This window comes from Anas acuta (assembly GCF_963932015.1).
Source record: "Anas acuta chromosome 2 unlocalized genomic scaffold, bAnaAcu1.1 SUPER_2_unloc_1, whole genome shotgun sequence".
NCBI classification, from domain to species: domain Eukaryota; kingdom Metazoa; phylum Chordata; class Aves; order Anseriformes; family Anatidae; genus Anas; species Anas acuta.
In genome coordinates this window covers 504,653-527,254 of record NW_027075980.1, presented here as the reverse complement: position 1 = coordinate 527,254, position 22,602 = coordinate 504,653, and the positions used below count along the sequence as shown (strand labels likewise).

Below are 22,602 nucleotides of genomic sequence, written 5' to 3'. Positions count from 1 at the left end.
AAACCCTGCACCCCTCTGTGGGTGAAGGGAAGAAAACATTTCTCACTCCAGGGGCTGAGGAGTTCTCCAGAGCCCTGTAGGATGTGGGTCCGGACACCTCTCCCCGCAGCATCCGCCTGCCTCTTAAGCTCCTTCCCTTTGCCGTGAGGGTGGGCACCCTCCTGGATGTGCCCCCAAGGAAAGAGGGAAGCTCTGCCTGCAGGCCACTCACCAGCAGCCGTGTCGTCAGAGCATAGGGCGAAGGCAGATTTCCTACAAGAAAAAGGGAAGAAGCATCAGAAGGCATCTCCCACCAAATGCCCGCAGCAGCCTGGCACCTCTCCCGCGTGCAGACGTGCCCCAAGCGTGCAGGGGCAGAGGGGGTGAGGCTGGGCCCCACCGTTCAGGTCGTAGCGGATGAGGTTGGCGTTTTCCCCCTCCTCTTGCTTCTTCATGGCCAGGTACATGAGGCTCTTGCAGAGGGGAGTCAGGGCGTTGGTGAACTGTATGGGGGTCACAAACTCCAGGAGGTACGGCCACAGCACCTGCAGGGGGGAGCACGGCACTGCTGGAGCGGGGCACCCACAGGGAGCCCGGGGTCTGGAGGGAGAGGAACCGGGAACACCGGGGCCAAGCCCCTGGTGCTGGGGGGCAAAACCTGCAGCCCTTTGGGCACTGCTCTCCTCCGGGCAGGGAGAGAGGCGAGTGCTCAGCTCTGGCCCTAGAGGAGCCCATGGGGCACCCCCTCCGAGCACAGCTTTCTGGGGGCAGCCTCCCTGCCCAAATCTCTGCCCCGCATCCAGCGGGGAGGGGACGGTGGCAGCAGCTCCTGCAGCGTTACGGGGCTGTGACAGCCCACCCTGGCAGGCAGAGGGGGCATCCCATACATCATACGGGCTGTGCAGGACACACAGGGCTCTCCAAGGACCACCCCAGTGGCAGCAGACTCACGTTGTTCATCCGGTCCACGGTGGTGCTGAGCAGGAAGAGGGTGTTGACGCTGATGCTCTGCACGCTGTCGCTTGTCAAATCATCAGCATCCAGCGGCTGCTTTTTGGGCTGCTGGGAGGGAGGGGGAAGGCACAGGTCAGCACGGGCACTGCTCAGAGCCACTCAGCAAGCACATCTCTCAGCCCCACAAGATGTTTTGCCAGGCAAACCCAGAATCCTGCTGGTTCCAGCCTGCCCGGCACCCCGCGGGACCCTTACCGCCTCCGAGGGCAGCGCGCACTGGCGCACCAGGTACTCCATCATCGCCTCGCCACCGGGCTGCTCCAGGTAGCCGTGGTGAGCCATGGCACTGATCACCTGCACCACAGCACGCTTCACCTGCAGGGGTACGGGAGGAGAGAGGCTGCAGTGGGGGCTCTGCCTGCTGCAGGGTCCCCATCACAGCCACCCTGCGCTTTCCTCCCATGGCAGCAGGGAACGTGGCCACAGCCCCCGGGCACCACAGTGGGGTCAGAGCCTGCAGCTCACCACGGGGACTGAGCACGAGGAGCCCCATGCCATGCTGTGAGTGGTCCCAAAGCAAAGTTTGGGCTTGGAGCACCCCATGGCCACAGGGGCTGCGTCACCAGCAGCTGGGCGCTGGGTTTGGTTCCCCCAGGTGCTCCGGGGCAGCGCTGTCCCCACCAGGAAGGGAGCCCCGTGGCTCAGATGCGCTCTCGGCACGGGGCAGACAGAAAGCCAGTTGTGACATGCTCCCCGTTTACTGGGAGGGCACACACTGGGCACGCTGTCAGACCTGCTGAAAACCCGGCCAGGGGGTGGGTGAGCAAGAGGAGGCAGCTGGGGATGGCCGGGCAGGGCCCTGGGAACACCTCAGCCCCAAGGCACACGCAGAGCAGATTGCTCACCTTGTCATTGCTGTCCTGCAGGGGGAGTTTCATAGACGAAAGAATAAAGGGCTTTTTAATCTCCATTTGGGAGGCTGCAAAAAGAAAAGAGTCTCTGAGGATGGTGCTGCCGAGAACGCAGCCCCTGGTGCCCAGCATCCATCCCCCTGCCCCTTCCCAGCCGGCTGGGCCACCAGGATGGCATCATCCTCATCATCCTCCTCCTCCTCTTCCTCCCCACCCCTGCAGCCAGGGACAGGCTCATCTGCCTCGTGCTCATCAGTTTGCAGCCAGGGAACAGGGCAGTGGGCAGGAGGAAGGGCCCGGCTCCGCACCCCGCTGCCCCCGCAGCACTCACGGGCGCTGTTGATGATCTGCCTCATGATGAGCAGCGTCCCCACGCGCGTCCTCTCGTTGCTGCTCTCCAGCTTCGGGAGGAGGAAGGCCAGCACGCGGTCAGGGAAGGAGCAGGCTGCAGGACACAGCGGCTGTCACAGGCGTGCTGCACCCCGGGGTGGCACAGCCGGGGGATTTGGGGTGCAGCACCACACCCCGAGGAGCGCCCTGCCCTGCACCCCGATGTGCCATGGGGGCTGCACGCCTGCTGCACCAAGCCCTGTGCTGTTCAGAAAGCACCAGGGCTGCTGTCCCAGCTGGTTGGGGTCCTGGGGAAGCGGCTGTGCCACCCCATAAATGCCCTATAAACGGCCCAGCCTGCTCTTCACCCCCAGACTTTATGCTCTCGGGTGCCTCCGAGGCACAGTGCCTGCGCTCTCTGGCACGCTGCAGGAGTTTAATTTATGCTTCCAACAAGTGCTGCCCCGCCTGTCAAAACATTTTGATCGTTAAAAATAAAACCAGTCTGCAGCTGCCGGAATTGGAGCAACGCTCGTGGGCTTTGGAGCGGCGCGGCTGGGGAAGGAAGGGCTCAGGGACGGGGCAAGCTGCGGGATCTTAGCTCTGGGGACGTTTTGGCGAGCTGGGGGCAGCTCCAGCCACGGAGCTCCGTGCCCAGGAGGGAACAAGCTGTGTTGTGTTGTGCTCTGTGGGATGCTGCTGTCACGAAGGGCAGCACCGAGGAGGACAGAGGAGCATCAGACTGCCTCTACTGCCCCTCGGCTCCGACCCACAGGCATGGCACGCTGGTGGCTGGCTGCTGAAGGGGCCCTGACAGAGCTCAAAAGGTTCTGAAGGAAGGGCATAAACTGAACCAGGCTCTTTGGAAAGGTCCCTGCAAGGGGCTAGGGCAGCAGCGAGCTCCAGAGGGAGCTGAGCTGGCCCCGTGTGCCTCCTCAAAGAGCTCCAGCAAGCCGTGCGCTCTGGACACACGGAGCTTCTGTCCCCTGCAAGCCCGATGCCAGGGGCTGCAGTCAGGACAGGAAACACCACCCCTCTGCCTTCCATCTCCCTGCGTGGCCACGCAGCACCCAGCAACACCCCCAGGCCCTGCCGAGACCAGGGGGAACAACCAAAACCCTTGGAGAGGAGCAGGGCACGGGCAGCACACCCACACCTCCCAGAGGGGCAGCAGGCGCTGGGACGGGCGCGCTGCACCAGCCCTTACCGAGGACAGTGAAGCAGCGGAGAACCTCGGTGTGGTTTTTAACAGTCAGGGGCACAAACGGGTCAGCAGGAGCACAGATCTGTGGGAGAAACAGTCGTGTCAGGGACATCACAGGGTGGGCTGCAGACCCGTGCTGGGCACTGGGATGAGCCCAGGTGGCTGTGGGAACACCCCGCGGCACAGGAGCGCAGCGCGGAGCTTTCTGCACTCGGGTGTGCTCAGAGGGGGCCAAGCCCCCCCCGAGAGGTGCTTGGGAACTCGATGTCCTCTGCTATTTAAAGGTGTCCCCCTGCCCAGCTGGCCGCTGCCTCTGCAGCTCCTCCAGAAGGAGCCGACCAGTCTGGGGGCTATCAAAGCACCGCAGGCACCCGGTGCCGCGAGGCCAGCACACGTCTGCTTGCTCTGGTGTGCCAAAAGGACGCTTCAGGTTGCAACTGAGCCAGAAATGCTTTGCTAAGGCCACCACGTCCAAAAACCCAGAGCCCCCCCCCTGCAGCCACCGAGGAGCAGCTCCTGCAAACGGCACCGGCACCGCACGGGCACCACCCTGCACCACCTCCAACACGCACCTTGCAGGGACAGCCTCTCCCTGCTGGACACTTCCATGGTTCAAAGTCAGTTAAACATTAAAAAAAAATGCTCTGCTTTGCTTCAAGCCCTGGAAGTGATCCTAAAAGCCTGGTGACAGGCTCGGCAGCCTGAGAAGAGGTCCCCGCGTGCTGCCAGCGCCCGGTTTGTTCACCCGCAGCGAGCTGTTTGAAAGGTCAGCCAGTCCCCAGAGATTTGTTTTCCCTCTTCTCGTGACCGCACAGCCAGAGCTGACCCTCAGAGGGACCCCGGCTGTCCATGTCACACCAGTACGGCCAGCACCCGAGCTCACGGGCTGCCAGCAACGCCGGCTGCTGCTCGGAGAGGCAGAGGGAGCAGCACCAGGGCTGGGGGAGCCTCGCACCCCATCACCGAGCTCAGCACCAGCACAACCCCGCTGCAGGGGCTTCCCAATCCCACCCCCCAGCCCCAGGGAACCCCTACCTGGGGGTGCAGGGTGCCCAGCAGCGCGTCCAGCTGCACGTCCAGGCTGCGGCTGCCGATGTTTACGGAAGCTTCCAGGATCTGGCAGAGGCTCTGCACAGCGAGACACCGGGCTGCAGTGAGCGGTGGGGCAGGGGGAGGACGGCAGGGGGTGGGGGGCCACGAGCCGTGCCAGCACACGCAGCCCAAGGGCAGGGAGCGGTGGCGAGAGCGGCGATCCCCAGCCCACCGCGGTGGGCAACGTCGGGCATCTCCCCCGGGGCACGGTGTGGGAGCCCCCCAGGGGCTGCCCCTGCCCTGGTGCTGTTGCAGGGGACCAGGGAGATGCACAACCAGGGTCAGGGCCGGGGCCTGGGCAGCAGCTCCGTGCCCCCCAGCCCCTCACCTTGGATATGTAGAAGGCCTCCGCGTGCTTCTTGTAGAGGGCGAGGATGCCCGGGATGAGCTTGGGGAGCTGCTCCTCCAGCTTCTCGCTGGGCATCAGGTGGCTCATGGGTCCCATGGCCTCCACCACCGCCAGTCTCAGCTGTGGGGGGACACCAAGCGTTAATTAGCGTGGTCTGAATCCCAAATTTCCAGGCTGCCAAGGCACGGCCCCACCACTCTGGGGGACAGCAGAGGAGCAGAGCGGGGGTCCCGCTGTGCCCTCCCCGCCCCACGGCCGTACCTTGGCCTCCCGGTGCTGCAGCCAGCTGTTGAAGAGCACCTCGTAGGCGCTGAAGATCTCGTTGGAGAAGGTGTCCTTCCTCACCGTGGGGTCCGGGGCCTTGTCCAAATTCGCCAAGTACTCCTGGATGCTTTCACTGAAGTGCTGCAGGGCTACAAGGCAGCTCGTGGTTAGGTTTCCCTTGCGCACAGGGTGGTGTTCGGTTTGGCCCCCACAGGAGGCAGATGGCCGGGTGCTGTGGGGCCGAGCAGCCTCTCAAGGGACAGCACGGGGACCCCGGGCAGCCTGCAGGCTTCCCGAGAGGCATCCTGGCTACCAGGGATGCTGGCTACCAGCCACGGGCTGCTTTCTGCTCCCTCCAACCATAGGAGCCTGGACGTGCCGTGCGCGCTGCTCCTGCGTGCCGGTTCCTGAGCAGCCCCAGCACGCCCTGCCTGACTCGTCCCTCCAGCCCCAGAGCGTGTCAGCACAGGTTTTTTTCCTCCTTGCTGATCCAGCAGCACTCACAGTGTGTCCCTGCAAAGCCTCCTGCCTCCAGCCAGGCTCTCCGGATAGAGCCCGCTGACTGAAGGGGACGCCCGCCTTCCATCTCCCCCCGGGGGAAGCTGTTTGAGTCCCCCCCAGCTTTATGGGGCTCCCCAGCAGCTGGGGGATCCCCGGGAGCTGGAAACACCCCAAATGAGTTTCACTCTGGGAATTATCCCGCAGCCAAGCGCTGGGTGCTTTGGAGAAGGATCAGGCCCAGGCTGGAGGCACCTCGGGGGCTCCTTTTGCCCGACCCTGCCCAGCAGGACCCCCAAGGCCACATCCCAAATCTCCTTGTCCCCTCTCCTGCTGGAGGAGGGATCCTGTGGGGGTCCCAAACTCTGCACCGGGGCAGCTCCTGCCCCACGGGACCCCCACGGGACACCCACGGGACCGAGGCTCCCCCAGCCACGGCCTCACCTCCTGCATGTGCTGGGCGAGGAAGCAGCCTCGTGACTCGCGGCCTCGAGGCCTCCTGCGGCGAGATTGCGACAGGGCAGAGGGCTGGGGGGAGCGGGCAGGCGGCCACAAACCCCAGCGGGACCGGGCTGAGGGGCGCAGGGCCCTAAAAGCACAGGAACGGCCACCCCCAGCCCGACCCCAGCCCCCATGGGCGCAGGACCCCGGTGCTCAGCCGAGCCCCGTGCCCGCAGGATGGCAGCGGCCACCCCAGGACGCAGGGGACAGCGCAGCCCCCGGGGGGGACAAATAACTCGTGGGCACATCACACGCTCAGCGTGCCCACGCCAGCCCTCCACGAGGATCCCACGGGAGGAAGAGGAGATGAGGAGGCTCCCGAGAGCAGAACCAGGCCCCTGCCCACACCATGACCGAGCTCCATGCTCATGGGACATGGGGACACACGCAGCCCCCCCCCGGCAGCCCCCAGCCCCCTCTTTGTTGATGTTTTTTCATCCGGAGGCGCTGAGTCACGCCGTGACCTCGTATCGTGACCACAAGGCTTCCTCCAGCGGCCTCCCCACCCTCCCTGCGGCTCGGCCACCCGAGGAACAAACACTGCGGGCAGCGACCCTGCCTGCTGCGAGGGGCCGGCACCTCTCCGGCCTTAACGGGGGCCAGAAGCCCCCCAAAGCCTCCCCACAAGCCAGGAGGATGAGGAGGGCTGGGGGACACCCCCGCGGTGCAGGGTCTGAGGCTGCTGCAGGACTCGGGGTTTGGGCTGCTCCTCGGGCAGGGGACCCAAATTTGCACCCATCCTCACCTGGGAAGGGACCGGGAACATCCCTGGGTCGCCCCCATCACCTCTCTGGAGCAGGGAAAGGAATTTAGCCCCCCCTTTCTACACCCCACTTACACTCGGTCTTATCGCATGTGTCAAAACATCCTCATTTCGGTTAATCTCTCCTAAAGCATCTACAAGATGTTTGCCAGGACAAAACCACGTGTTTCTACCCAAAACCATCACCCCCCCCTGCCCCAGCTGATTCCTGCAGCACAGCACTGGGAGGGTCACCTCCCTGCACCCACCTCTCCGCCCCTGCCATCGGCCCAAATCGGGCTCCAGACCCATCCTTCCCTCTGTGCACCCCTGGCCCCATCCCTCAGCGGTGTTTTGGAGAAATTTGGGTATTTTGGGAGACCAACCGAGGGGTTTTAGTGCTTCCCAGGGGCAAAGCCAGCAGGCCGGGGGGGGCAGCGATGAGGCTGCTGCAGGAGGACCCCCACACGTCTCTGAGGTACCCCAAAAGGACAGGGACCCCAGCACCCCCCGGGCAGCCCGTCCTGGGACTCGGCCACACAAAATTCCTCCTGGGTCCGACCCCCCCCTGCCCCAGCACAACTCGAGGCCGTTGCCTCGCCTCCTATCACTTATCACCTGTGATAAGAGCCCGGCGCCCTCCTCCCTGCAGCCTCCTTTTGGGCGGCTGTGGGGGGCGATGAGGTCTCCCCTCCGGGCCAGGCTCCAGCTCCTGCACCCCAACCCGAAACCCCCCCAAACCACTCGGGTACACCTGGAGCAGTCACCGAGGTGGCCCGGCCTCAATTTGGGCTCCCTGAGCACGCAGGAACAGTTTGGGAGTCGCATTTTCTTGCCTGGATCTAAACAAAGCCGAAGGAGAGCTCTGAAGGTCGAAGCGCCCCGACTTTTTGGGTAGCCTCTAACTCGGGGAACCGGCCCAGACGGAGCTCACCCTGCTCTGAGCACCGCTGTGCGGCCCTCCCCACAGCTCCCAGCCCCACATTTATCCCACAGCACCCAGAAGCACACCGGCATTCCCGGGCTGGGACAGGCGCTATCAGCGAGATAAGCGCCGCGCTCCTGCGTCCCCCGCAGCAGCCGTGGGAGCAGCGCTCCTCCAGGCCCCTTGCATCGCTGCCTGGCCACGGAAAGAAACCTGCGAGTCCCCGGGACCATCCCCCATTCCGATTATAAGGTTATAAGGTTGAGATTTCATTAATTTCATGCCCAGATTCCTGCTGCCAGGGGGCCACGCACCGCCCTGCCCTGGGGACAGCTCAGGCACAAGTGACTCAACCAGGAGCCCCCTGAGAGCCCCCAGCAGCTCCAGGCGGAGTTGGGCCAGCTCTCCAAGGACCAAGGGACAGCCAAAGGGGCTCTTTATCGGCCCTGGATGTCCTGGTGCCTCTGGGTCACACGAGCAGCAGCCCTCGACAAGCCCAGGGCTGGAGGAGGGCTCCAGGAGAGGAGCCCGCGACCCCCCTGCAGCCCACCACAAAGCATCCCCGTCCTCAAGGTGCTTTGGGGAATGACAGGAGTGACCCGAGCAGGAGCTGGACGGGCACATCGGGGTCCCTTCAGCTGGGGGGCTAACACACCCTGCTGCGGGTGGCCGGGGCTGTGGCTCTAACACAAAGGGCAGCTCTGCTCACGGGGTGGTGAAATGGGGACCATGGGGAGCAGAGGAGTGCAGGAGAAGTTCTGCTGGACCCCGGTGACCTGGAGCTGATGGCTCCTGGAGCTGCCCAGAGCCCTGCTCGCCCTTCAGGAACAGCCCACCCCACCCTGCCCAGCTCCCCAGCCCCAGCCCCTCCTTTTCCAGCCAAGGTAAAAAAAGTCTCCCCTGACACACCTAAAATCAAACATGTAGGGGAAGCTTACCGTAGCAGAAGACCGACTTCATGTGGTCCTGTTTTGCCATCCCCAGCATGGGCAGCATGGTCCCGAGGATGGAGTTGAGGAAGGGCACCATCCCGAACACTGCGGGGAGGAGGAAGGGGCCCTGCAGCAGCCACGGCACCGTGCGGGTACCGGGGCTGCGGGGCACGGCCAGCCCCTCGCTGCCAGCCACAGGGCCCCCTCTGGGACGGGATTTCTGCGAGGAGCAGGGACAAAGCCCCAAGTGCCCCCCCTGCTTTCATGCAGCTGGAATTTTAAGGAGATTGGGCTGCAAAACCAGGCTGTGCTGGGCTTCCACGTGCACCGTGCTCCTGCCAGGGCTCCTCCGCTCCGGGCACTGCCAGGACCGTGCCGGGCACCCCGCTGCCAGCTCGGCACTGGGGGGCCCACCAGGAAAAGCAGCCAGAGCAGCGCAGGGCTGCCCAGATCGCCCCCCACCAGCAGCTCCCTAAGGCACTGGGGGTCCTCTTACACCCCACATCTTCAGAAGAGAAGGGGAATAAAGGAGCAGCAAGCAACCCACGTGCACCAGCACCGCTCCTTTCCACGCCGGTACTCGCTGGTTTTTCAGCGAGTTACTTTTTTGGATTTCATCACAAAGTCACTTTATAAAGGAGACAAAGTGATGCTGAGGAACAAGTGAGGAGTTCGCCTCGCTTCCAGGCACGCTGGCTTGCTCAGCACCACATTTGGGACCCAGTTTGGGACCCATTTGGGACCTGGTGTGGGTTACAAAGCCCAAAGCCCCCAACGCCGCCCGCTGCACCGACCCCCGGCTGCTCAGCTCACCGTTGGACACCGAGAGGTTGGCAAAGGTCTGCACGATGAAGTAGTGCGGCAGGATGCCCGGCTGGAACTTGGTGAGCACCTCCTCCATCACCTTGTTGATGAAGCGCTGCCCGACCGCCACCAGCACGCTGCTGGCCGCCTGCTGCCAGTCCCGGATCACCTCCTGCGGGTGGGCACAGTGCGTCAGCCACCGCAGTGTCCCCAAAATGGGGCTTCTGCCTCGCCGAAACCACGCTGCGTGCCCACCCCCAGCGCTGCGGGGAGCCCCGGGGGAGGTTCAGGGCTCAGATGTGATCCTTCCCCACACCAACCTGCAGCCCCCCAGGCGCTGCCTCCTGAACTCCAACCCCTGCGTGCCATCCGGGGATTCTCAGCACCCAACTTTTACCTGGCTTATTTGGCACTTATTATTTGGCACTTATTATTTGGCACTTATTATTTGGCACTTGTGTGCACAGTGCTAGGAAAAAAAACATCAGCCCAAGCACCCCAGCTCTCCCCAAGGACAGGAACGTGGACTTTTCCCTACGCCCCAAAGACCTTTCCCTACACCCCCAGGAAGGAGCCCGGCCAAGCACGATGCCCGGAGGAGCCGCAGCCCCGGTGCCCTACCTTCGACTTGGTCATTTCGTTAGACGCCAGGAAGATGACCACCTTGGCCGTGCTTTTGTCCAAGCTGCCGATGTTGTTCCTCACCACGGTCTCCATCGCCTTCAGGATGATGACGCGGTGCGGGTAGGCGAGCTGCAGGGCACCGAGCTGTCAGCCCCCCACGGGCACCCCACCACCCCCCGAGCCCAGATCCCCCCCTCCACACCCCCAGCCCCAAGGGACCCACCTTGTCGTGCTGCCGCAAGTACTCGTCGCAGGAGTGCAGGATCTCCTCCGGCTCCGACTCGCCCAGGTAGCACAGGGCGTTGTAGATCTGCTCCTGCACCAGCGGCTCCTTGTCCGTCGTGGCATCCATCAGCGTCGTGGCAAGCCCTGGGCGAGACAGGCAAGCTGCAAAGTTTTGGCTTCCACCGAACGTCTCCGGGACACCGGGAGCGGCAGAAGAAGAGCTGCAGCCCCGTGTGTTTTATTCCATCCTCCCGTGAGGCTCCCATTTAGCATCCTACAGCTGCACTGAGCTTCACCAGATTTTTTGCTTTTTACCCCATGAGCAAAACCCTCCCTCGTGGGCTCTCCACCCGAGACAACCCACCTGTAGCTGGCACCTTCCCCTACACCCCGGGGGCTCCTGCACTCATCTCCCAGGCCAGGAACCAAAAAAGAACCAAATTTCCTCGGCAGTAAGGACCCGTGCTGGGATTTATCACCCCGGAGGTTTCAGGACACGGCTGAGCAGCGCCGGGGCTGCCCGGGTGCACCGAGCGCCTTGGGCTGACCCCAGGTGCACCCCACGGCGGCTTTAGGGTCACTTTGTGCCTGCAGAGTGTTCCTTCGTGCTGTGCTCCACGAGGCTAATTGGTATTGTGGAGCAGGGCATTGCTCATTAGAGCCACCGCCATAATAAGGCTAATTAGGAGAGCTGCACAGAGCCCTGCCTGCCCTGGGACCGGGTCCCGCTGGTGGGCACCCGTGTCTGGGGCAGACAGGGGAGCCCCCCCCCCAGCAGGCACCCACCACGGGTGGCCCCAGGAGGTCACCGCTGTCCCCAACACCTCGTGCTGTCACACAGCCCCTGCGCTCACACCCAGCCGTGCCCTAATTCAGGGGGACAGCATGAATCCCCCCGTTTTGGGGGCTGCAGCGCTTGCCCCCAGCCTCGTGGTCACGTTGGAGCCGACGTGCCCCAGCGGTGCTGCTGCTGGGGGTGATCCCGTTCCCAGTCCCCCCCCCCCATGGGCTAATTAAGCCGGGAAGCTCGTTATTGCATCAATAAAAGCGGGATTCATCTCAGAGCAGCCGGGATTAATTTCGGAATTCATTTCGGAAGCCCCCGGGTTTTACACCAAAAACAGCTCCGGCTTCTGCCCCTCCCAGCCCGCAGCAGTTTCTAGGGCAGGGGAGCACCGGGCACGGGGGGGCTCCGTCCCGGCACCCCCGGGGGGACAGCACCGGGTGCTGGGGGGGGGACACAGGAGGGGCTGAGCCCCCCGGGGATGCTCCCGGAGGGTCGGGGGCTGGGGGGGCCGTACTCACGCCTGATGCGGGACTCCATCATGCTGCGTGTCCTCAGCCCGGCCGGTGGCGGCGGGGGGCGGCTCCCGGTGGGCTCCGTGCCCGCGGCCCCTGTGGCTCCCGGCAGCCGCCGGCCCCGGCCCGGGGGGGGCGGGCGGCCCCCGGCCCGGCCTCTGCTTCCCAAACGCGGGCGGGCGGCGCGGCCCCCACGGCCATGGATGGGCCCCGAGGGAGGCCGGGGCTCGGCTCCTCCGCGCCCTGCCAACGGGAGCGGGGAGGGCGTCACGAGGGCGGGGCGGGTATCGCGACATGGGGATGGGTATCGCGACACGGGGACCCCGAGGTACCGGGATGGGCACCGCGGTAGTGGGTCGGGTATCGCGGCACGGGGATGGGCACCCCGAGACACTGGGACGGGTATCGCGACATGGGGACGGGCACCGGGATGGGCATCGCGACAGCGGGGCGGGCATCACGACACGGGGACCCCGCGATACCGGGATGGGCATCGCGGCAGTGGGTCGGGTATCGCGACTGGAACCGGGACACCGGGTCGGGCACCGCGACACCGGGACAGGAATCGCGACACAACGTCGGGCACCCCGCGATACCGGGACAGGCATCGCGACAGTGGGTTGGGTATCGCGACACCGCACCGGGCACCCCGCGAGCCCCCGGGACTCCCCCCCCCCCCGCACCCAGCCACGGCACCGGGCCCGCTGTGAGGTCCCGGGGACCCGAGGGGCACCGGGGCAGGACCGGGACCGGCCCCCCCCTCACCGCCCACCCCCACCGGGTACCGGGCGCTGCCCCCCCCGACCCCCACCCGCCGGGGGAGACCCCCCCGAGGCTGCCCGGTCCCGGTCCCGGTCCCGGTCCCGGTCCCGGTCCCGGTCCCTCCCCCCCCGGTGCCCCCCCCCTCACCGCCGCACCGGGCCCGGGTCGGGACCTGCCCGGGCCGCTCGGCCACCGGCGCCGCTTCCGGGTGCTTGGCCCCGCCCCTCCCTTTGAGGCCCCGCCCCCTCCCGCCCCGCACGTGACGGCCGCGGTCGCGTGGGAGCGGGGCGGGGCCGCGCACCTATCGGGGAGGGCGAAGCGAGCGGCCCCGCCCCCGAGGCGGCCACGTGGGCGGGGGGTGGGGACACGTGCGGGCGGGGCACGTGGCGCGGGGATAGAAGGGACGAGGATCGGGCCTGGGGCCGAGGGAACGGGGGGGGGCACGGCGGGATGGGGCCAGACACCAATTTATTGACCTTTTTGTTATACAGGGGGGGCTGAGCTCAGCCCGCAGCGCCCCAACGCCCCCTCCCCAGCACCATGGGGCTGGGGGCTGCGCTCCTGGGGTGCCCCAGGGGGGCTGCAGTCCTGGGGTGCCCCGGGGGGGCTGCAGTCCTGGGGGGTCCTGTCCGTGGGGGGCTGAGCACAGCGGCCCCGTCACCGCCACGGCTCCTGGTCCTGTTCCCGTGCCTTGTCCTGTTCCCGTGCCTCGTCCTGCTCCTGCTCCTTGTCCTGCTCCTGCTCCTGGCGCTGCTCCTCCCGCTCCCGCTGCCACCGCTCCTCCTCCTCCCGGTCCAGGCGCTGCAGCCGCTGCTCCACCTCCTCAGGGATGCTCACCTCCAGCAGGTTCTCCATCCCTGGGCCGGGCTCATCCCCGATCAGCACCTTTTCCAAAAAAGTCATGGAGGTACCGCAGCCTGCGGGACCCCCACTGCCCTCCCCACGGCACCCCAGGACTGCCCGGCACCCCCACCACCACCCAGGGGTGCTGCAGGTCCCCGTCCCCACCTGAATGAGCTTCTCGCAGGCGGCCAGCACGTCAGGCTCCTGCTCCCAGCGGTGCAGCTCCCGCAGCACCAGGTAGGTGCCCTTCTCCCTGACGGCGTGCCGGCCCGCCTTCGTGGCTGTGAGCTGCCGAGGAACGAGGCCAAGGTGTGGGCAGGGAGCAGGCAGCATGCGGGGGCTCGATGCCCCCACTCCGCCATCCTCAGCCCCACCGCGACGGGCACCCACCAGCATGATGGCTTCCAGCAGCATCTTGCGGATGTCGGGCTCTTCCTCCCGCTGCTTGTCCGGCGGCAGGTACTGCAGGTCCACGGGCAGCTCTGGGGGAGAGGCAGCCTCAGGGGGGTGTGGGGACAGCAGCCCCCCAGCCCCCAGCCCACCTCCCGCTCCGAGCCCCGCTCACTTTCCATCTCATCCTCGGGGAACTCCTCGGGGCCCGCGAGAGGCAGGAGCAGGAAGGGCAGGATGTCCACCTCGTCGCCCAGCAGCCACTCGTGGTGCTCTAGGAACAGGCAGGGGTTATGGGGCCAGCAGCCAGAGCAGGGAACCCAGCCCGGCCCCAGCAGCTCAGCCCCCAGCAGGACAGGGGTAGAATCCGAGGGGGAAAAGAACTCGGGGGCCAAGATACAGCTCAACAGGGAAAGGGAAGTGCGAAAACGAAGCAGCGAAGGCACCCAGCAGCTCGCTGATTCCCACCTGTCCCCAAGGGACAGCTCCCAGCCCATGGGGCTGCCCAAAACCCAACACTGAGCACTGCCAGGGCTGGGGGACCCCAGCTCCTCTGGGCTGCCTGGGCCAGGGCCTCACTGCCCTACGTGGAAGATTTCCTCCTGATGTCTACTCTAACCCCTACTCAGTTTAAAGTGTCCCCTCCCGTCCTGTCACAGTCACAGAATGGCTTGGGTTAGAAGGGACCCTAAAGACCATTTGATTCCACCCCCGTTGTGGGCAGGGTGCTACCCGCTAGTCCACCCACAGCCCCACAAAGGGCCCCCCCGGCTCTCCTGCAGCCCCCTTGGGCACTCGCAGCCCACTGGGAGGCCCCCCCAGACCCTTCTCCTGCCCATGCCCAGCACCCCCAGCCCCCAGCCAGCCCCACAGCGGAGCTGCTCCAGCCCTGGGACCCCGGTGTCCCCCTCCAGACCCCTCTGCGGGCTCCATGTGCTGAGGCTGTGCTTTGTGGCTGCTCCTGAGGCCAGGTCGGTCCCTGCCACCCCCAGCAGCCGGGAGCTGCAGGCAGTGGCAGCACCGTGCCCGTGGCAGCACCGTGCCGGGCGCCCTCACCGTGCTCGAAGCAGCAGTTGCGGAGTGCACCCACGATGCCTCGCCGGTGTCCGACCGAGTCCTGGTACTGCGTGAAGGGCAACAGCCGCTGCAGCGAGCACCTGCGGGGACACAGGGTCAGTAACCAGACCCCACCGGGCCCCACCGGCCCTCACCGGGCCCCCGCTAACCCCCGCCGCACCGGGAGCGGTCCAGGAGCGCCCTGCGCCCCTCGGGCACCTGGCTGAGGTTGCAGAGCAGCGGCCCCAGCTCCGGGGGCGGCCGGGGCTCTCCCAGCGCCCCGAGCAGCGGCTCCAGCCCTCGGCCGCTCTCCTCCAGGCCCCGCAGCACCCGGCGCGCCCCGGGGGGGTCCCGGCACAGGTTGGCGAGCGTCCCGCAGGCCGGGCCGGCCGGCAGCAGCCCCAGCAGCGCCGGCAGCGCCGCCAGCAGCGGGCCCCGGGCCTGGGGCTCGGCCGCCACGTTGAGGAGGCAGCGCCCCGCCGCCGGGCACGGCCTAGGCCCCGCCGCCAGCCCCAGCAGCGCCTCCAGCACCGCGGGGTGAGCCGCCAGCAGCCGCCGGCCCTCGGCGGAGCCCGACAGCGACAGCGCCGCCTCCGCCGCCCCCAACCGCGCCGCCGCCGCCCCCGGGCCCGGGCCCGCCTCAGGGCCCAGCAGCGCCGCCAGCTCCGACAGCGCCTCCGCCATCGCCATCCTCCGCGCAAAATGGCGGCCGGGCGGAGCGGGGAGACGGGCGGGCCGCGCGGCCAATCAGGGAGAGGGGAGAGGGAGCGGCGCGGAGGGAGAGCCAATGGGAGGCGGAGGAGGAGGGGAGGGGGCGGGGTGGAGGAGAGAGGGATGCTGGGAGATGTAGTTCGGGTGCTGTGAGGGGACCGGGGGGGGGCAGGGGACCGGGTCCCGGGGTGTCCGGATCCCGGCGCCCCCCGGCCGCGATCGTGGCCCCCGCGGGCCGGGAGACCCCACGGGGCCCGCCCCTGGCTGCTCCTGCGGGCACAAGGCCACAGCAGCTCCCCCGGCCGGCAGCACCCAGGGGTGCCCCCCCTGCCCACACCGTGCCCCGGGGGCTGCTCCCACCGCCCCCAAATTCCTTCTGCTCCCAGTTCCCCCAGTGCCACCTTACTGGGAGGGGGGCTGCCCGCTGGGTAGGGCTAGGGTCCGTGTAAGTGACCAGAAGGAAACCTCACTTGGAGCCACTGATCCCCCCCCACCCTCCCCAGTCACATTTCTGCTCTCCAGCTTCCAATTTCCCAAAAAAAAACTCAAACACGAGAGAAGACAAAAAAAAAACTGGCACCAGGCTGAGGGGACATGGCCGGGGCTGTTGAGAACCCAGAGCCCCAGCAGCCCCCCGTGGGACCGCAGCCCCCCCATGTCCCCATCCCCTGTGAGGCCTCCCCCACAGCAGGACCCCCCCCGCCCCCCCAGCGTGGAGACCCTGAAAAAAGCTGGTGAAACACAGAAAACCTTTATTGGTGTGATGATACATTGCTATGCTGTAAGGTCACATCTCCCTGATGGGGTGAGGCTGGGAAGGCAGCGGCAGCAGCGGGCGCAGAGGGGGCCAACGATGGAGGGGTGGGGGGGGACAACGGGGGCCAAGTCCTGCGCCCCCGCAGCAGGGGCCGTGCTGGGGGTCCATGGGCGTGCAGGGAGGGGGTCCTGAGGCCGCCCCACAGGCAGCTCCCCCTCCTCTCCTCCTGCCCGTTTTCCATCCTGAGCTGTGGTGGGAAGGGGGGGGCGGCGTGGCCGGCCGTGGATGAAGGCAAACCCACCCCGGGGCCGAGTGCTGGAGGAAGGACCGGGCTCTGGCCCAAAAACCAGCGCCCAAAATCCCAGCGAGGCCCCGCTCAGCACCAGGACGGTGGGGCCGTGCTGCCTCCCCGCTCCCAGCGCCCACCCAGCCCCTTGTGCTCAGCCCCTGGGGCAGGGCGAGGTGGCTTCCCCCTGCCAGACACCACCGGGGGTGGGCTGCGAGGCCCCCAAAACGCTGGGAGCCCCCGCAGGGCCGAGGGGGGCTGGGAGAAAAGGGGGCTGGAGAAGTGGGAGCAGGAGGTGGCGGCGTGCTGCTCCCACCGCGTGCCCCAACTACAAAAATAAACTCTGCCAGCACGGGGCTCTGGCCCCGCTCCAGCTCCGCCGCCTCTAAAAGCCATCAGTGGTGCCAAAAAGAGAGAGCCAAACCCACCAGAGGTGTGGGGTGAGGGGGCCCAGTCCAGTTTTCACTCGTGGGAGCTGGCTGCAGGCCGCAGTCGCTCAGGACCGGGGTGCAGGAAGCTGGAACCTCCCAGCAAGGATTAAAAAAACAAAAAAAATGATAAAACAAAACAGAAAAACACTACGTGAGGGCAAGAGCAAAGCAAACCTCTTTGAAACAAACGGACGCTTCCTTGGGGAGGGAGCTGGGGACAGTTTCACCGAGCTCTGCGGGAGGAGGCTCTGCCCGCTGGGCCGGTGCTGGGGACGGACGGCGCTCGCTGCGGCACAAAATCAGTGAAGAAAAAGTGCTCGAGGAAAAGTCCAGCCCGGCTTCAGAGCCACGAGGAGTTTGCAGGTCAGTGCAGCCAATGAGATCAGCGATAAAGTGCAGCAAAGCTTCTCGGAGCCCCCTCCACGGCTGTCCAAAAGGCCCCCGAGGGGACGTGGGCCGGGGGGAGCCGCGGCCGCGCTCAGTTCCTGGTGCTCCGAGGCTCCGGGGCACTCCAGTGTACGGCGGGCAGGGCGAGGGGCAGGGCGGGGAGGTGGGCGCGGGTGGGATGAGGCAGGGCCAGAGGCACCAGGGAGCAGCTCCGGGCTCTCACATGCAGATCACCTGCAACCTGTGGGCGAGGACACGGCTGTCACCCCCCCGTGGGTGAGCAGGGCGCAGGGCAGGGTGCCGGGAGCGGCGCACGCACCTGTCCTCCTCGATGCTGCCGCTCTCGGCGTCGTGGCCGTCCCTGCTGCCCTCCGTGTCCTCCTCCTCCTCCTCCCCGAGCTCCATATCCAGCTCGTTTCCAGCCTCCGGGCGTGTGTAGGCGTAGCCGCTGGAGAGAGAAGGGCGGCGTGGTGTGAGCGCCCAGCCGGGGTGTCCCCGTGGGAGGGGTCCCTGCTCCAGTCTGCAGCGGGCTCGGGGCCCCGCATCCAGCCCCGGCCCCCAGAGGGCACGGGGGGCTGCCCCCCAGGTGTTGCTGCCCCTGAGCTCGCCCCTCCACAAGCAGCAGCCTGCCAGCAGCTGAGGGGCTGCCCCTTCCCGGGGACCACGGCTCCTGGTCGGTGTCTCCGGCGGGCTCAAGCGGTGGCGTGGCTCTTGGGAGGCCAAGGAGGGGGCTGTGTTTGGCTGCACCGCCTGCTTGGAGTGCCAGGGTGGGCAGGGGGCAGCTCCCGAGCATTTATCTGCTGCGTTGGGCTCGGGGGCCAAAAGTTTCCTCCCCAGCAGGGACGCAAACGGGCAAAGCGACTCGGTTAGGGTGACTTGGCGGATGTCATGGGGCCTGACCTGATGGAACGACAGGTAAAAAAGACAATCCTCTTCAGCCTCTTGTTGTAAAAGAAGTAGTTGAAGGACCAGAGGCTCCCGTCTTCTCCAAAGGGGTCTGAATCCAGGTCGGGGTTGTAGCTGCAACAAGAAGTGGAGGGGGTGAGAAACGCTGCACCGGACCCTGCCCCCAGAGCCGACCCCGTCCCAGCCCCTGGTGAGCGTCTGGGGGGTGGAAACTGGGAAGAGGCAAGCCCAGAGCAGCCCCTGGAAGGGACGGGCAGGGAGTGGGGCGGGTTGGTGTCAGGAGGTCCAGGCTGTGCACACAGAACAGGGGCTGCCTCTGGGCAGTTTTTGGAAGGAAACTGGGGGGCAGCTGGGGGGCAGCTGGGGGGCAGCCGGGCCCATTCCCAAGGCGCAGGATGGGGACGGCAGCAGCAGCTCCCACAGAGCAGGGAGCCAGAGAACAACGGTGCGCCCCGCTCTGGTCCTTACCCACGGGTGGGCACACCCAAACGTCACCTTTTAGTGACAAATAACCACTTCTCTGTGGGGCACAGCGAGCAGGGAGGGGCCACGACCCAAGCAGCAGGGTGAGGGCACCCGTTACCTGTAGATGTCACACTCGGACAGGCAAATCTCCTCATCCACAGCATCCCACAGGTGCGGCTTCAGCGCGTTGAAATCCTCCCGGACCGCAGAGAAGAGGCTGCAGTTGACAGCGTTCACCACCTAGCACGGAGCGGGGCCGTCAGAGCAGCAGTGGAGCCGCTGCCCGCCCTCCCCACGCCCCCGCCGCAGCCCCCCAAAGCTCCGCGCCGCCCCCGCGGCTCTGCCCACGCACCCAGTTGAGGCTGGGCTCCCGGCTGAACTCGTGGCTCTTGGCGGCGCTGAAGTCGTAGTCGGGGCGGAAGGACTCGTTGAGCGTGGCGATCAGGTAGAAGAGGGTCTTGCGGCTGCACTTGTCGCTCAGGGGCCCCTCCTCGTCCCCGCTCTGACTTTTGCTGAGCCTGAGGGGACGCAGGAGTGGGGTCAGGAGCGTCACCGGCACGGCGCACGAACCCCGCCGCGGTCCCACCGTACCTGCTGGGGCTGATCCCCGTGGTCTGCGGGGGCGACAGCGCCTCCAGCACGTGGGGCTGCCCCTCCTGGCAGAACTGCTTGAACATGTGCTTGTCGTCCCCAGCCATCTTGCAGGAGTAGCTCTCGATCCTGTGGGGACACCGCGCCAGGCGTGAGGGGACCCCCGCGGCACCGGGACCGGTGGCAGCAGCAGCTACGGTCCCACAGAGGCCCCGAGGTGAGCGGTGAGCACGGGGACGGGGTGCTTAAATCCCCACAAGTGGCAGGGGCAGCTCCCAGAAGGGAGGCAGAAATCGTGCCCGTCGCTGCGGTGCCTGCCCAAAGCACGGCACCACGAAAAGGGGAGCTGGGGGGAGCCCGAGGAGGGGCCCCGCAGCCAGGACCCCACAGCCAGGACCAGAAATGCCCCTGGCTGGCTGAGATCTGGCTCTGTGGCAGCCTGCCCCCCAAAAGGAGCTCTCGCTGCCCCCTGCCCTGATGCTACTGAGTGGCTGGGGAGCAGAGAAGCCCCAAGGAGCCCTCGAGGGAAGTCAAAAAGTGCTGGTGGGTCCCAGCGCCCAGCTTCAGCCCGAGGACACAAAAAGGGGTCCCCAGCACCCAGCCCACGACACCCCAGCGAGGCCAGGGAAGGCCAGACGGCGTTATCAGCATGAAATGAGAGCTCCAAATGAATTTCTTCCAGACTTTCAAGCCCCTCGGGCTGCCGGGTGACCCCCCCAGAAGCTCCCCACAGCCCTGCACCAGGGGCTGAGCGGAGCCGTGCGGGGTCCCCTCGGGGAAGGGGCAGAAACCTTGGGGTGAGGGCACATTCTGAGGGCCCTGCTGCTGCCGGGGAGCTCTTCTCTACAAAAACACCAAATTGTTCCTCATTCCATAGTACCTGGCCTCACAACGACTGCTGGAGAGCCAGACTTTGAGCTCCAGCTCCCAGCCCTCGCCCCGCCGCACCCAGGCCTGGCGGGGCGCACGCAGCCGCTGTCCCCGCTGTCCCCGAGGGCTGCAGGGTGCTGGGGCGAGGAGCACGGCTCCAGGAGGGCACCCACCTGCCGATGATGTGGGCGTCTCCGGTCTCCACCGTCAGCTGGGAGTTTATTGCTTCGAAACTTGAGTTCTCCAGCAGCTTCATTGTCCCCGCGGCCGGCTCGGCGGCGATTCCCTGTGCAGCGGCGGCAGCGACGTGTGCGTGTCCTGCGGGGGACAGGGACAGCCTCACGTCCTGCCCAAACCCGGGGCACGCAGCGTGGCCGTGCTGTGGCTGCCCGGTATACACCAGCAGGGCACAATCTGGAAGCCAAACAGCTTTTTGGGGCAGGAGGAGCGGGCCGTGGCAGCCCTATGGACCCCGCTCTGCCCCTGCGTGCTGCTATCGCCGCCCTGCGCCCCGCGTGAGCAGAATTTGTGAGATTTTCCCCCGTTTCCACTTCAGCTGAGTGCCCACAGCGGCTGCCCCGTGAGCTGCCAGGCTCCCCTCGCTCCCCTTGTCCCACGTGAAGGTCACCGGCCCTTTCTGGCCGCCCTGCTTGGCCCTCGAAGCGGAGCTGGGACAGGGCGGACGGGCGCGGTGCTCAGCAGGAGGCTCCTGGTGCTGCGGGTGCCGGCACCCCCTGGGGACACCCCCTGGGGACACCCCCTGGGGACAGCACAGCCCGGCTCCCCCAGCACGGGCCCCTCGCGGCGCCGGGCTGTAAGAGGAGAACTTGTAAACAGCCCAGGGGGGGGCGGCTGCCAGCCTCGGGGGCCTCCCCCAACCCGTGCCCCCCGCTGCCCATGGGGCGACCCCACCTGAAGCCACGAGCTCATGGCACAACGGCACCGGCAGAGCTCCCCCAGCGCTGGGAAACCAGCACAGGGCCCCCCCAGGGCACGGCAGGTGGCAGAGAGACCCCCAAAAACCCCCCAGCACCCAAACTGGCTGCTGTAGAGCTCCACAGGGAGCGGGCAGAGGCCAGCCCTGAGGCAGGCAGCAGCGGGGGTTCTGCGGGATGGGATCCGGAGGGGACCCACCCCGAGCCCCTGACACCATTTTTGGAGGAGTTTTTGGGCACGGAGCTCGGCAGCGGGGAACAGAGAGGCAGCAGCACGGGAGGGGCTCTCGAGAGCTCGGTTCAAAGCTTTCGGTTTCGTTCATCTGGGAAGGAAGCCGAGCGCTTTGCCTGGGGTTTGCCCCAAAAACTGCCCCGAACCCGAAAACCACCGGGACGGGACCAGGACCAACACCAAAACCTTGGCACAAAGGCAGCGCTGCCAGGGGGTGCCCAGCAGCAGGAGGGGGCAGTGGGGGGGGGGCTCGGCCACAGCTCGAGGGGAGCAGGAGCTGAGGGCAGGGGGGGGGCCAGGGGCCGGCCCCAGCCCCACATGGGGGGGGGAGGAGGAGGCAGGGGGATGGCCCCCCCCCAGCAGCTGGGCAGAGCTAATTTTAAACGGGGCCGTGATGGAAAGCAGAGCCCCGGCGTCAGGGGTCACGGGGCTCGCGGCGCGTCCCAAAACAGGGCCCCAAAAACCAGTATCCCCCAAAAACCAGTATCCCCCCAAACCAGTGCCCCCAAAACCAGTGCTGGGGAGAGGGACCCGATGGGGGGGGGGGCACCCCAAGCACCGTGCCTGGGAATAACGGAACCACCGGGGCTGGGAGGCCCCCAACACCCCCCCCACACCCCTCCACAGCTCCCAGTTCCCCCCCACACCTCCCAGTTCCTCCCCTACTCCCAGTGCCCCCCCCCGCCCCGGGGCCTGCCCGCAGCCGCCGCGGCCTGCCCCGCGCGGACTACAACTCCCATGATGCCCCGCGCCCCCCGCGTCGCGTCCGGCCGCTGCACGGCGCCGCAAGGCGCGCCGGGAGATGTAGTCCCGAGGGGGTGCCGCTGGGAGCGGACTTACCGGCGCCTCCCGGTCTCGGCGGCGGCGGGGCCTTCTCCAGGCGGCGGCTCCTTCAGGCTCGGGGTGCCCGTAAGGGGAGGCGTCTCCGGGGAAAGCTCGAGGAGGGCCCGCGGGCCTCGGCCGCCGTCCGCCGTCTCGCGCCGGCCCGCCGGGCCCCCGCCCACCTCGACATGTCCCCGAGCAGCTCGGGACGCAGCGAGCGGCTGAGCGACACCTCCCGCGACCCCCGGGCGGCCCAAACGAGCGAGCGAGCGCGCAGCGACCGGCCGACCGCCCGCCTCCCCCGGCACCGGACGACAACAAGCGGCCGGGCCCCGCCCGCCTCCGCCCGCCCCGAGCGCCTCTCCGCTCCTCATTGGACAACACACCTGCCCGTCACCGCGCAGCGCCCCTTCCATTGGCCGAAACCGACGTCACTCAGCACCGCGCTCCCGCCCTCCGAGCGGCCAGCGCCGGGCCCCTCCCTCAGCGGGGCGCTCCGAGCGCTGATTGGCTGATGGGGACAAA

General features: G+C 66.9%; 3 protein-coding genes across 6 annotated transcripts in view; all 3 read right to left on the bottom strand.

Moving 5' to 3' along the window:
• Positions 1 to 12,695, bottom strand: part of MROH1 (maestro heat like repeat family member 1) — a 41,426-nt gene extending 28,731 nt beyond the window's left edge. For 2 of the 4 annotated variants that reach the window (XM_068668195.1, XM_068668197.1), the window contains exons 1-16: positions 12,543 to 12,695; positions 11,640 to 11,876; positions 10,333 to 10,478; positions 10,107 to 10,238; positions 9,495 to 9,657; positions 8,688 to 8,786; positions 5,081 to 5,232; positions 4,799 to 4,939; positions 4,414 to 4,506; positions 3,382 to 3,460; positions 2,176 to 2,289; positions 1,839 to 1,912; positions 1,189 to 1,308; positions 931 to 1,041; positions 380 to 524; positions 212 to 252 (exon numbers count right to left, since the gene is read on the bottom strand). In XM_068668195.1, the coding sequence (XP_068524296.1) occupies positions 212 to 252; positions 380 to 524; positions 931 to 1,041; positions 1,189 to 1,308; positions 1,839 to 1,912; positions 2,176 to 2,289; positions 3,382 to 3,460; positions 4,414 to 4,506; positions 4,799 to 4,939; positions 5,081 to 5,232; positions 8,688 to 8,786; positions 9,495 to 9,657; positions 10,107 to 10,238; positions 10,333 to 10,478; positions 11,640 to 11,661 (1,632 nt within the window). In that variant the 5' untranslated portion in view covers positions 11,662 to 11,876; positions 12,543 to 12,695. The remainder of the gene's footprint in view (positions 1 to 211; positions 253 to 379; positions 525 to 930; positions 1,042 to 1,188; positions 1,309 to 1,838; positions 1,913 to 2,175; positions 2,290 to 3,381; positions 3,461 to 4,413; positions 4,507 to 4,798; positions 4,940 to 5,080; positions 5,233 to 8,687; positions 8,787 to 9,494; positions 9,658 to 10,106; positions 10,239 to 10,332; positions 10,479 to 11,639; positions 11,877 to 12,542) is intronic. The other 2 variants (XM_068668196.1, XM_068668199.1) reach the window with 1 other exon arrangement.
• Positions 12,696 to 12,844: 149 nt separating this feature from the next.
• On the bottom strand, positions 12,845 to 15,400 carry HGH1 (HGH1 homolog). Its single transcript, XM_068668201.1, has 6 exons — positions 14,866 to 15,400; positions 14,685 to 14,785; positions 13,804 to 13,902; positions 13,629 to 13,720; positions 13,404 to 13,526; positions 12,845 to 13,280 (listed from the first exon to the last, which is right to left on the bottom strand). The coding sequence occupies exons 1-6, from the start codon at positions 15,372 to 15,374 to the stop codon at positions 13,053 to 13,055; spliced, it is 1,152 nt and encodes a 383-aa protein (XP_068524302.1). The 5' UTR covers positions 15,375 to 15,400; the 3' UTR covers positions 12,845 to 13,052.
• A 730-nt stretch (positions 15,401 to 16,130) lies between these two features.
• MAF1 (MAF1 homolog, negative regulator of RNA polymerase III) lies at positions 16,131 to 22,418 on the bottom strand. The gene is made up of 8 exons (XM_068668096.1): positions 22,096 to 22,418; positions 20,262 to 20,406; positions 19,219 to 19,347; positions 18,980 to 19,145; positions 18,746 to 18,867; positions 18,157 to 18,276; positions 17,576 to 17,704; positions 16,131 to 17,497 (listed from the first exon to the last, which is right to left on the bottom strand). Exons 2-8 carry the CDS (start codon positions 20,342 to 20,344, stop codon positions 17,476 to 17,478), a joined length of 771 nt encoding a protein of 256 aa, XP_068524197.1. The 5' UTR covers positions 20,345 to 20,406; positions 22,096 to 22,418; the 3' UTR covers positions 16,131 to 17,475.
• Between the last annotated feature and the right edge of the window lie 184 nt (positions 22,419 to 22,602).